The sequence below is a fragment of the Amblyomma mixtum genome, chromosome 10 (assembly GCF_055824585.1).
Source record: "Amblyomma mixtum isolate Tamu chromosome 10, ASM5582458v1, whole genome shotgun sequence".
NCBI classification, from domain to species: Eukaryota; Metazoa; Arthropoda; class Arachnida; order Ixodida; family Ixodidae; genus Amblyomma; species Amblyomma mixtum.
The window spans coordinates 40,259,834-40,273,853 of record NC_143021.1 but is presented as its reverse complement, the minus strand read 5'-3'; the positions used below and the strand labels follow the sequence as shown (position 1 = coordinate 40,273,853).

At 44.5% G+C, this 14,020-nt stretch overlaps 1 protein-coding gene across 1 annotated transcript in view; it reads right to left on the bottom strand.

The window, feature by feature from the left end:
• The window catches only part of LOC149325638 (endothelin-converting enzyme 2-like), a 226,290-nt gene that overhangs the window by 71,182 nt on the left and 141,088 nt on the right, over positions 1–14,020 (bottom strand). The window contains exons 6-7 of the mRNA XM_089562709.1: positions 13,498–13,601; positions 11,467–11,600 (exon numbers count right to left, since the gene is read on the bottom strand). Coding sequence (XP_089418835.1) covers positions 11,467–11,600; positions 13,498–13,601 — 238 coding nt within the window. The remainder of the gene's footprint in view (positions 1–11,466; positions 11,601–13,497; positions 13,602–14,020) is intronic.

Genomic DNA, 14,020 nt, shown 5'->3' with positions numbered 1-14,020 from the left:
AGACCATGAAAATAGAGGTGGTGGCATTGCGACAAAGATAAAGAGTAACATAGTCTTTTCTGTCATGGAAGGGTTCGCAGATTTAGAAACTGCATGGATCAAAATCAGGCTGCATTCTTGCAATGTCTTAGTGGGTGCTTTCTACCGAGCTCCCAATTCAACTACTGATGTGCTTGCTAACTGGAAAACATTATTGGATTCCCAAATTCACTACGGTGACAATATTTTGTTCCTTGGTGATACATCGTGGGGGGGAACAGCGCGAACAAGACGACAGACGAAGCAAGAGGACACGAAGACGAGCGCTGACTCGAAACTGAATTTTTTATTTAAAAAAGAAATCATATAGACATCATAATCACGTGAACAAACAGAGCAACGAGCATTGGTCTAGCGGAATCAAGATCACCAATCGCACAATAAGCTACGTGGTGAACTCAGAACAAAGGCACCCCTGAGAACCGAAATGAGACAAGTCACGAATTATCTAAAAACGATACTTCTTTGTCAACTAATGCCAAAGAAGGCTGGCTGATACACTGCGATTCCTTCTTCCTTATGAAATAAGCTTCCATAATCTCCCTGGTCATTTTATCCCGGTGTCTAAACAAAATTTTACTTTTTGTGACCAAAGGGCGGCACTTTTCTGTTTCTTTTTATCATTTTCTTTTCCACAATCGCGGCAATGATCTTTAAGATGAGAATATCTGGTGTGTGAAAGTGAGTTAAGATGTTCCCTCAGGCGAACATTAATACAGCGGCCTGTCTGACCAATGTAGACTTTTTTGCACGAGAGTGGAAGTTCATAGACTACAGAGCATGCGCATTCCACCAACGGTGACCTGTGAGTAACACGGCATTTGAACGGACTAACTCCTAATATGTTTTCACTACGGTTCCTAATAGCCCGGCAAAGCCCGCTCAACTTACAAGGTGCCGAAAAAACAACTTCGACTTCAAACCTACCAGCTACATTTTTCAGATTATGGGCTACTTTGTGAATGTAGGGAATGACCGCCCTTTTCTTACATGCCTTGTCTCTCTTTGACTTGACGAAATCCGTCCTCACCAGCCGCACCAACTTTTCGCACGTTGCCGAAATAACCGAATCAGGGTACCCTGCGGTTTTCAGCCTGCTGACCTGTAACAATACACTCTCTTTGATACGGTGAAAACACGAATTTTGTAAGCTCGAGCGGAAGGCAGACACAGCTATTCTATTTTTTACATTTTTTGAGTGTCCGGAAGAATAGTGCAAAACCTGTTTCTGGGATCTTGGGGAGTAAAGCCAACAAACATGGTCGTTCTTGAAAAACAACTTAATACTAAGAAACTGGAGAGAATCCTTCAAGGGCACTTCAGAGGTAAACGACAGGCCATCTGCGCACTCTCGAAATAACTTCAAAATGTCTATCATCCTCCTGTTGAAGTTGTCTCTTTTAGTCAGAACCAAAAAAATCATCCACATATCTGAAAATCTTCACCGCAATTCCATCACTACGTTTACTAATTTGTTTATCAGTCCCAGCTGAGAAAATATTGCTCAAAACAGGCGCTACCCTAGACCCAATACAGATCCCCTTTTTTTGCACATAGACGCCGCCTTGCCAGCCTACATGAGTTGACTTTAAATAAAACGAAAACAGTTCAAGAAAGGTGTCAAGAGAAATCCCGCACTGACCCATAAAGCCTACTTCATCATTGTCATCAGTGATGCACTTTTTTACTGCTTTCATAATCCCATTGTGAGGAAGTGAGTAGTAAAGATCTTCAATGGGTTGTTATGCTTTAGGAAAAGGGTTACCTTGTCTGTATTACTAACCAGGAAAGGATCATCCACAACTAGATACGAAAGGTGCTTTTGTAGATAACAAGATACACAGTGCTACCAAGTGCCAGTTTCCAAAATGATAGCTCTGAAAGGAATGTTGACTCTATGAGTCTTGGCGGAGAAAAACAGATCTAACTTATCGCCTTGTGCTTTTCTAACAGCCGCCGCCAGCGGTCCAAGATTACATTGGTTCAGTAACGAAACGGCCTGTTCCTTAACACTCTGGGAATCTACATCGACACGATTAAAGCACTTACAGCCTGTGAAGCCTTTTCAGCATAAATGCCTTCGGGTATAACAACAAAATGACCTTCTTTATCAGATAATACAAGCCGCAAATCACTGCACTCGAAAAAATCCACTAAAGAACGTAAGTCCTTACGTCGTCGAGGCGCCCCTGGGAACGCAACCAGGGCGTTGACGCTCTCTCCAAGGGATCTCGGGCGCACCCCTTCAACGACTTCCCTTCTTGACAGGGCCAACCTTTCCACCGGTGACAGTAGCGGTTTGTTGGCGTACTTTGGTCCGCGCTCAAGGGTCTTCACATGTTGCGCCGGAAGTTGCGCATCGCCCAAAAGCTGCACTTTACCGGCAGGAACCTCCGTCTTCTTCCTAGGAAGGTGTGGAAGGGCAGATGCCCACAGAAACTCCGTCGTCTGCTGTGAAGTGTCGAACCACTCCCTGTACACCCTGGCTTGCTGACGCTCGTCGCCGTACCCACCGCAAGCCACCCACAAGCACTCCTTGAAGTAGTGAGCTTGTCGCCAAAGTTCGGAGCACAGAAAGCGGCACATCCTTCTAGAATGCCCCGTTGAAGGCTGTAAAGGACCGCAGCAGAGCTGAAGCTCCAGTGGACACAAGCCTCTCTTGAAGCGCCAGGCAAAGACTCGTGCTCTGTACACGCACACCGCATAAAGCGTTGCGGCACACGCTGGGCTAGTTAGGTTGAAGTTGAAACACGGAAAAGAGCACGGCTAGACCAGTGCTCTTTGCTCTGTTTGTTCACGTGACTATGATGTATATATGTTTTCTTTTTTCAATAAAAAATTCAGTTTCGAGTCAGCGCTCGTCTTTGTGTCCTCTTGCTTCGCCTGTCGTCTTGTTCGCGCTGTTCCCTCCCATGGTGTATTATTACAAACTCGCCCAGCTATCCATCTTTCTTCCTTGGTGATTTTAATCTGCCAGCTGGAATTGATTGGTTGTCTCTTTCTCCTGGCAATATAGATGTAGCTACCAGTGAACAACTGGTTGAACCTGCATACTGCTATGATTTGAATTAGATTGTCAACCAGGGCATGGGAGTATGTTCGATATTGGATCTTGTCTTCTTGTCATCCGGTTTACAAGAGTTCTTGCACAGTTGTGATGTTGAAGAAGGTTTGTCTGACCATGAGATGGTGGTTGTGTCCTTCAATAAGACTTCCGATATCTGTCATAAACCTTGTAGAAGAACCTTGTTTTGAATTTTGCTGCTGCTGACGATGTCGGAGTATTAGACTATCTTGAAAACTCGTTTGATGAATTCATGACCTTCTATCAAGATGGAGCTGGAACTGATGAGTTGTGGGAGTTCTTTACAAATATGATAGTGCATGGAATCAAGATGTTTATTCCTAAAACCATGAAAACGATAAGAAGAAAGAATCCTTGGATTAATAGGGATGTCATTCACAAAAAAAGACAGCTAAAACGTAGGCGTAAAAGGTGCTCAGACCATTCAAGTCCTGTGCTGAAAAACTCCATACACCTTATGAGCCAAGAATTAAAATGCCGCATCAAAGAAAGTACACGACACTGCTCGTCGCACCATGCGCTCACTTGTGCTTTTCGTACAGGTAATCTTCGCTACCTGTTCACGACGTGCGGGTGATTTCATCGACTGCCCCTCATCGCCTTATCTGCTGGAGCATGCAAGCCTGGAATTGCACGCCTCTCCGCCCCCACGAAAAAGCCCGGTCTTCATGCCAAAGTTGGAACACAGTGGAATTCACGTCTGCCAACCTGGAACTGCAGCAGACGTATTTAAACGCCCACCACCGGCATTTCCATTGGGACACGACACTGCTCGTCGCACCATGCGCTCACTTGTGCTTTTCGTACAGGTAATCTTCGCTACCTGTTCACGACGTGCGGGTGATTTCATCGACTGCCCCTCATCGCCTTATCTGCTGGAGCATGCAAGCCTGGAATTGCACGCCTCTCCGTCCCCACGAAAAAGCCCGGTCTTCATGCCAAAGTTGGAACACAGTGGAATTCACGTCTGCCAACCTGGAACTGCAGCAGACGTATTTAAACGCCCACCACCGGCATTTCCATTGGGACACGACACTGCTCGTCGCACCATGCGCTCACTTGTGCTTTTCGTACAGGTAATCTTCGCTACCTGTTCACGACGTGCGGGTGATTTCATCGACTGCCCCTCATCGCCTTATCTGCTGGAGCATGCAAGCCTGGAATTGCACGCCTCTCCGTCCCCACGAAAAAGCCCGGTCTTCATGCCAAAGTTGGAACACAGTGGAATTCACGTCTGCCAACCTGGAACTGCAGCAGACGTATTTAAACGCCCACCACCGGCATTTCCATTGGGACACGACACTGCTCGTCGCACCATGCGCTCACTTGTGCTTTTCGTACAGGTTAGTTACCGTCAGAATTCTCTTTGCATTAAGACGTCAAACCCTTGCTTTTTCGCAGTGTCGTGCCCCATTGAGCTCTTTCATGTTAAAAAATGGTTATTGTGCTTCGCTGAGTGCTCTGCGCTGCTTGTGTGCAATGTTTACCTTTCCAAATTGCTCATTTTCTTATCAGGTGATGTCGAGTTAAATCCTGGCCCCTCAGTTGCATGTGATTCCTGTACGCAGACAGATACTCTAGATCTGTCAATGGTTCTACAAGCCATAAGTAGAATTGAGTCGGGCCAGGTGCAGATTCTATCGGACCTTGCGGAAATACGCAATAGACAATGTTCTACTGATGAAGAAATCAAAGGCCTTTCGGAGAGAGTCAAAGTACTGGAGCAATGTGTTAATGTGAATTCAACTGGCGACACTGCGCAAGTCCCGTCTACCGAAATAGCGACCTTGAAGGCTACTCTTGATGATGCCGAAAACAGACTTCGAAAGAACAATCTTCTCTTTTTTGGTTTCAAAGATAACGTATCTGAGACGTGGAAGCAATCCGAAGAGGCTGTTGTCTCCCTTTGTGCTACTAAACTTGGTATCTCAATCGACCCAGTTAACATAGATCATGCTCACAGGGTTGGCTCTTTCCAAGAGGACAAAAGTCGCCCCATTATTGTGCGTTTTGCCAGATTTAAAGACAAGGATGCTGTTCTTGGTTTGTGTCACAAGCTTAAAGATACTGACTTTTATGTTCGCGAAGACCTTTCACGCCCACTTCGTCTCGCCCGCAAAAAGCTGCTTGATTTTGCAAGTGGCCAAGACTTATCTTATAAATTGCGGCACAACAAACTTGTCATTGATGGTAAAAGCTATGTCTACGATGCTAGCTCAGATACTGTGATTCTACAATAAAAGTAGCGCGCAATCAATCTCGACCGCGTCAACCTGCATGTGATGCTCATATTAAATCTAACCCCCGTTTTTCCTCTCATCAGGCAGGCATCAGTGTCATGCTTATCAATTGTCGAAGTGTAAAGAATAAAAGTGATGAACTAGCTGCTTTAATATCTTCTTCGAACACGGATGTTGTTATCGGCTGCGAATCATGGTTAGATGAATCCATTTGCAGCGCTGAAGTGTTTCCTTCTGAATATGTGTCTTACCGAAAAGATAGAAACACACACGGAGGAGGCGTGTTCTTGCTCGTAAGGCAAAATATAGCAAGCTTTGCGGTCACTACTGGTGATATCAAATGTGAATCGGTGTGGTGTAAATTGGTGCTTGAAAATCATGAATACCTTACTATCGGCGCTTTTTATCGCCCGCCTAATAACGACTCCCATTCCCTCAATGCCCTTTCGAATGTTTTGCTGAAAGTTACAACTGATTATTTCCTGATCGGAGGGGACTTTAACATGCCTGACGTTCAGTGGCAGAATAAATTACCAGTGCTCTCCTCCCACTCGTCTTTGTCCTACGCCTTTAATAATCTTATCTCAACACATGGTCTTTTTCAATTTGTGGCAACTCCGACCAGACGACAAAGAGGGACAAGTTCTATTCTTGATCTCTTGTTTTCAAACTCCCCTTCATTGCTCGACTCTCTCTCGGTTGTGCCTGGAATAAGCGATCATGACGTTGTAGTAGCCCGCGTTGTAAGTCCAAAACCGATCATTCCTGTGCCGCGGCCTCGCAAAGTCTACAACTTCGAAAGAGGAGATTATAATAGTATTATCGTTGCCCTACAATGTGAACTCGACAGCTTTGTTCAGATTAGCGGTAGCCGAAATGTAGATGAATTGTGGTCCGACTTCAAAGATAAGGTCCTGAGCTTAATTGATACTTATATACCTTACCAAATACTTTCGGTAAAACGCAGAAGGTCTAAGCCATGGTTCACGAAAGAAATAAAGACACTTATTAACAAAAGAAATCGCATGTTTAGAACCTATAGAGACCAGACTAACTCTCCTGCTTTTCAGAGACTTGAGCGGTTGAGTGCGGAAATCAAGTCTAAAATCAAAATAGCAAAAAAAGAGTTCTTTGTTTCACTAGGACCGAAAATTGCAAGTAATCCAAAAACTCTGTGGCATTTAGTTAAAGCCAATAACAAAGACGAGGTCGGAATACCTCCGATAAAAGATGAAGGTAACATTCTTACTAGTGATGCAGATAAGGCAACCTGTTTTAATCAGTATTTCACCTCTGTTTTCTCGGACTTAGCACCAGGGCTTACTTCAGTTACTACGGGTACTGAGACCATGCCTGACATTACGATTAGTAGGTCTGGTATCTTTAATCTTCTGCGAAAGCTAAAACACAATTCTGCTCCTGGCCCTGATGGAATACCGAACTTTGTTCTTAAATCTTGTGCAGACATTATATCTTATTATTTATCCATATTGTTCACAAAATCTCTGGCCACAACTGAACTCCCCCATGAATGGAAAATAGGGAATGTAGTTCCAATTCATAAGAAAGGACTGAGGAACTGCGTCTCAAATTACAGACCAATTTCCTTAACTAGCGTTTCCTGTAAGACACTTGAACACATAATTTACACTAATATTTGTTCCCATCTTGATAATAACAATTTCTTTGTAGATTATCAGCATGGGTTTAGATCAGGGAGGTCGTGTGTTACCCAACTAATTGAATTTTCTGAAGACATATTTAGCTCATTCGATAATGGTTTCCAAACTGACTGCATTCTCCTTGATTTTCAGAAAGCATTCGACAAAGTTTGTCACGCTCTTCTCTTTTGCAAACTATCTGCTCTCGGTTTACCTCAGCATATTCTTTTCTGGCTGCAAAATTACCTAACTGGCCGTTCGCAGAAAGTAATCGTAAATGGAGCTGAATCTGCTACCACTTCTGTGACATCCGGGGTACCACAGGGCTCTGTATTAGGGCCTCTTCTTTTTTTAATTTACGTTAATGACATTGGTACTGGAATAACTTCAAAAATCAGGCTCTACACTGATGATTGTGTTTTATACAGGGAAATTAAACATGATTCAGATCGATTAGCTTTACAGTCCGACCTCCATAGAATATCCCATTGGTGTCAAAACTGGCTTATGTCTCTAAACGTTTCCAAGTGCTCTTATATCCGTTTCACCAGAAAGCGTAATTTCATGCAGTCAAATTATTACATCGATGGTCAGCCCCTCGCGTCAGTTAACGAAGCTAAATACCTAGGTGTCACATTTTCTTCAGACTTAACATGGAATCATCACGTTCAATGTATAACCCAGAAGGCAGGTCGCGTTCTGAACTTTATTAAAAGAAACTTCAAACAAGCCCCACAAAACGTTAGGGAAACACTTTACGTTACCAATGTCCGCCCTATTCTTGAATATGCCTGTATTGTGTGGGACCCTCCCACACAGCATCTTATTAACAGTATAGAAGCCATTCAGAATCGTGCCGCTCGCTTTGTAACTAGTTGTTACCAATTTCCCAGCAGCATCTCCGGTATAAAACGTCAGATTAACTGGGAGGACCTTTCCCTGCGCCGTGAACGATTTCGCCTTTTATTCTTGCGGGACGTTCTGTACAACGAAACACCGTTAGCTAAAAGTAGATATTTACAGACACCGAGTTATGTATCTGAGCGGCGAGATCACAGCCTAAAGATTAAAGAAATTTTTGCCCGCACATCTGTTTATAAGAAGTCGTTTTTTCCGTGCACTATCAGTAAATGGAACCAGCTGCGTCCTGACATTGTTGAAACTGCTGATCGTGCAAAGTTTGTCGATGCACTTAGTCATTACGCGTAACTTTCTTCATTTTTTCCCCTTTGTGTCTACTGATTGATTACCCGTGTATGTTGCGTGTGTTTATTTATTACTTTGGAGCAATTATTGATTGCCCGCGTTTGTTTCTTGTATTTGTTATCACTCTAATGCTTTGAAATGGGTTTCTATCGTTCCTCAATTCTGCAATGCCCATCAGGACAATGTATTTGATGCCTGTACTGTTTACACTTTAGAACTTTGGCGCTGACAAGTGTTCCAGTTTTTTGCCTCGTCCCCCCTACTGTAATGCCCACCAGGGCGATATGTAGGTACTTGAATAAATAAATAAATAAATAAAGGACAAATTCCATAGTCAGACTCTCACGAGGTTCCTAACCAATGCACCTAGCAAGTTCTGGCGATATGTAAATCACTGAGGTAAATTTAAGCACGCAAACGATGAAGGGAGCGTAGAGCTGGCTGAGAGATTTAATTCATTTTTTACATCGATATTCACACGTGATCATGGCGAATCGCCGTGTTTTCAGCCTCCGGATAGTCCTCCTATACCAGAGATCATAGAGATCAGGGAGTAAGGGGTCCTGAATCTGCCCTTGAATATAGACACCAAAAAGAGTCCAGGCCCAGATGGAATCCAGAATGAATTCTTATATACATATGCGGAGGGGACCTCCAAATTTCCAGCGAAAATTTTTCAATCGTCTGTCGACAGTGGTTGTGTTCCCGTTGCTTGGAAAAATGCGAAAATAGAGCCTGTGCATAAAAGCAGTCCTACTTCGGATGTTGAGAATTACAGACCGATTTCCCTCATTAGTGCTTGCTCCAAGATACTTGAGCATATCATTAACTTACCTTGACTGCAATAATTTGTTATTTGCTAATCAGCGTGGCTTTCGCAAGGGACTTTCCACAAACACACAACTCACTGAAACTGTACACAACTTCTGCTTCTCAATTAATTCCCGCATGCATAGTATTTTGATAAAGTCTCGCACCCTAAACTGTTACTTAAAATCAGATGTATATTTAAAAATGAAACGATAACTAGGTGGTTTATGTCCTGTCGAGCACAGTATGTTCAAGTTCATGCTCATAAATCCCGCACTGGTCCAGTTGACTCTGGCAGGGCAGCACCCTGAGCCCTCTCCTCTTTTTTGATTTTCATCACTGACCTGCCTAACGAACTGAGCGTCAGATTGTATGCAGACGACTGCATCATTTATAAACAAATTGCTATTTTAGAAGATCACATATTGAACTAAATCTAAATTTGCAAAAAATCAACAAATGGTGCAAGAGGTGGCAGATGGTATTAAATCCAAATAAAGCAGTTTTTATGACCATTACAAGAAAGAAAACTATCTCAGATTGCAGTTGTAGCACCGACGATAGAATAATAACCAGGGTCAATAAATACAGATACCTTGGATTAACACTTACTTCTGACTTACGTTGGAATTCACGCATCGATAATACATGTTCCAAGGCCTCAAAAGCACTCTGGAGCCTCAGATGAAAAATGCATAGTGCAACCCCTTAAATAAAATGTCTGGTTTTTAAGAGCTCGATAAGGCTCATCTTCGAATATGGAAAAATTGTTTGGGACCCCCACACTGCATTCAACTGCTCTAAGCTGGAACGAATTATTATATTTTATATAATTTTATATAATTTTATTATTATATTTTTAAGGTTTATATTTGATAGTTACCGACATTCTGATTCCCCAACATCCTCGTGTAAACGTGCTGATTTGGAAGCGCTCGATTTTAGAACGAAACTAGTCACAGCTTGAAAATAAACCAATAAAAATACTTTGAAATTAAAACTGGAGAAATATCCCACCATCGTCACAGCTTGTACATACCAATGCCCACAGTGCAAAATGATTGCTTTCAATTCAGTTTTTTCCCAAGAACCATCAAGGAATGGAATATGCTACCAATTTCTGTTATCACTTCACAATCACTTAGGGAATTCTTAGATAAGCTGCACAATGTTTTATCGCCTACATGAATAATATGCAAGAGTTTTATTTTTTGTATAAGTGGTGAACGCTTTATGTACCGAATTTTGTGCCCGTTTCAATGTTTGTGGCATTGCTATTATTAATACCACATTACCCACTGCTGTTATAGCCCGTGATCAGGGCTGACAGTGTAAATAAATGAAATGAACTGTGACTTGATGCCTTGTTTCCGTGTGTTGCTGTATACCTGACATAACTCTCTTGAGCAGATGAAAACCTTTATGCATTACTGTTACTCGGCACCCCCAGCTTTGCCACTGGCGCATGCCGTTTTGTTGACTGTTTCCAAATTTCTTGGTGGTGATCACTGTTCCGTTTGCATAGCACATTGCTTGATTTCACAGATATGGCTCTCCCAGAACGATGGGCCAGCCCAGCATAAAGCTTCCACGTGTATCTCTTGTGATCCTTGTTTGCACACTTGCCACTCTTGAGCATCATCATCATCATCATCAGCCTGACTCTGCCCACCGCAGGACCATGCAAGGCCCCTCTCTCGGACTAACCTGGTCTTGTGCCAGCCTGACCCATGAGCCGGACTAGACTGCACCAGTGAGAACGTTTACAAGCCTGCCCGTCGTATGTGTCCTGGTCTCTTTCACGCAGTAGTCAAGAAGCAACTGGTGCTCCCCAAGAACAGGGATTGGCAGGGAGATGCAGCGGAGGTGAAATGCAGCTGTTTCTGGGGTAAGATTTTATCCCGACTCGTCATCCGAGGCCCACACATTTAGGCTATTGAGTTCTTTGTAAAAAAAATAAAAAATCCGTGGGGCGGAGAACTGTTTGAGAGGGACATGCTTGCTCATCTGTACACCAACCTCTTGCTTTAAAAAAAAAAGAACTATACAAGTGCACTGCTGGTATCACAAGTGGCACTGGTGAGTGAGTGGCTGGTGCTTGCCCACTGCCACTGAAACAGCACCATAGTGGTGGACGAACTGTGGCTGGCGGAGGAATTGCACCACCAAGGAAGGCGTGGTACCGGAATCCACAAGTGGTGTAGCCATGCATATTTATTTACTTACTTACCTATTTGCTCACTGATTCATTTATACAGGTTCCTACGGTGCCCTACTGGGCATTAATGCAGGTTATGAAACGTGGCGGATAGTATAGACATCCGCTGAAATATATATCACTTTCATGCAGTTGTGTGGCTTATCTGTTGCTGGTAGAAATGCTATCACGCGACGCTAGATTACCCCCGTAGCTGGTGTCCCCCACCTGGTGAACGGTGTCCTCCACGCGGCTGCCGGCAGCCCTGGTGGCGTACAGGTGGCCGACCGCATGGCGCAGGTAGTGGCTGGTGTGGCGGGCACACTGCTCCCACCAGTGCTCCTCGGGCTGGTCTTCCGCACCTGCGGGGGCGGAACCCTGTGGAACCCTGTGAAACCTGTGGAGTGTGGAACCCTGTTCCACACTCCGTGACTGCTGCGCACCTCCCTGGCAACAAGGCCTTTCTTCCTTCATAGGATGCTCATTTTGTCTGCTGCTGTGATAAAGCTAGCAGAGTAATGCTGCTGCAGTGAACTACGACGAAAAAGTGCCTCAAATGAGAGCCCAAAACTGAGGCCAAGAAAGGACCATTTCCACTTGGGGCGCTGCGAACGTTTTCCTTTCCTAGGCACCCTTTAAGAGGCAATGCAACGCGCATGCTGCATAGTGCAGTGGTTCACACATGCAAAACTAGGCTTCAATTTCCCCTTGCCCAACTTTTTTTTTTATATAGTTTTTTCTTAACTTTACCTTAATTCAAATCAAACACAAGCCATGCTATATTGCAAAGAAACTTATCGCCTAGTTTTAATGTTTTCATGTCTTTTTTATCATGTGGGCGAGGCATGGGTTTCTACACATTGCCGTTGCTGCAATAAATTTCTTTCTGTTGACAGTCAGTGCCTGTGTTCGTGTCATTCTCTTCTTGGTCCCGTCTGTTGCGTTGTTTTTATGCAAAGACCTCGTTTACAGCACACCCGACGATACACTCGAAAGTCCGATCTGCACCATAGCAGATCAGTAAGACAAATGTCATCATCAAAATCATCATCCTGACTATGCCCACTGCAGGGCAAAGGCCCCTCAGGTGGCTGCCTCATAAGACCCCCCCCTGGCTACATCATCATCATCAGCCTGACTACACCCACTGCAGGGCAAAGGCCTCTCCCATGTCTCTCCAATTAACCCTGTCCTTTGCCAGTTGCGGCCACTGTATCACTGCAAATTTCTTAATCGCACCCGCCCACCTAATTTTCTGCCGCCCCCTGCTATGCTTGCCTTCTCTTGGAATCCACTCCGTTATCCTTAAGGGCCAGTGGTTATACTGCCTTCGCATTACATGCCCCCTGCCCAAGCTCACTTCTTCCTCCTGATTTTGACTAGGATGTCATTAACCTGCGTTTGTTCCCTCACCCACTCCGCCCTCTTCCGATCTCTTAACGTTACACCTATCATTTTCCTTTCCATAGCGAGTGCGTTGTCCTTAACTTAAGCTGAACCCTCTTTGTTAGCCTCCACGTTTCTGCCCCATAGGAGAGTACCGGTAAGGTACACCTGTTGTATCTTGAGGGATATTGGTAAACTGCCATCCATGATCTGAGAGAACCTGCCATATGCGCTCCACCCCATTCTTATCCTTCCAGTTATTTCCCTCTCATGATCCGGATCAGCTGTCAATACCTGCCCTAAGTAGACATATTCTCTTACCACTGCCAGCACCTCTCTATCAATTCGAACTGCTGTTCCCTTGCCAGACTGTTGAACATTACTTTGTAGTAAGACAAACACGCCCTAAAAAAATTGTTTCACTCAGCACTCAGTATTCAGCATTTGTTCAGTGTTCAAAATTGGCGCTGTGTGGCATGCAGCTCACATACCATAGGCTATGCTGGGATCGTGAAGTTCACGGCAGCAGCGAGGTAGCGCTGCACAAACTTGGGTTTCGGTTGGCTCTTTTTATATAGCATGGGTTGTCTGTATTCAAACACAATGTGATTTAAGGCAAAATCAAAAAAAAAAAAAAAGTTGGACAAGCACCAACTGAAGCTTAGTTTTGCGCACGTGAAGCGAGTTCCATAGTCACTGCGTTATGCAGTGTGCACGCTGCACTGCTAGGAAGACACGTAGGGAAGGGTAACATTTGCAGCGCCCCAAGCGGAAATCTTGGTCTTGGTTTTGGTACACACAGGTGGCACAGGCGTTGGAGGCACTACCAACACCCTGCGGCAGCAGCAGCCAATGTTGCCAACCTGCACTCACCATGGATGAACTGCTGGAAGCGGAAGTAGAGGGAGCGCACAGTCCGGTCAAGGTGTGGGGCATACTTCATCACCAGGCGCCACATCATGTAGTGGTTGAGCGTGCTGCACACAGACACAAGCATGACGGCCTCCCCACTCCGTGGGCAGACAGTACTTGCCACGCACTGCTGTTACCACCAGAGGACACAAGGGGGGCCTGTGAGCACAACTGTTCACTTGCACTGTGTACTTTGCTGTGCTGACTACTCAAGACACGGGACACAACCAGAGACAATAACGGTGCACATTTTCAGAAAAAAATAATCGACAGACGATTACAACAGAGCTTTGAGCGCAGCTCTTCGCATGGCACCTGCCACCGCTGGTAGGTGCGGTTCATACAAAACCTCTCTGTGAGTCCACCAGCATTCATCGACGCGGTCGCACAAAATGCTTCAAGATACCTTTCACTACGGTAGCGAACACAACTAGAGAAAAAGCCTAGAATAAAAAATCATGCTAGAAAGAAATTTCCAAAACAC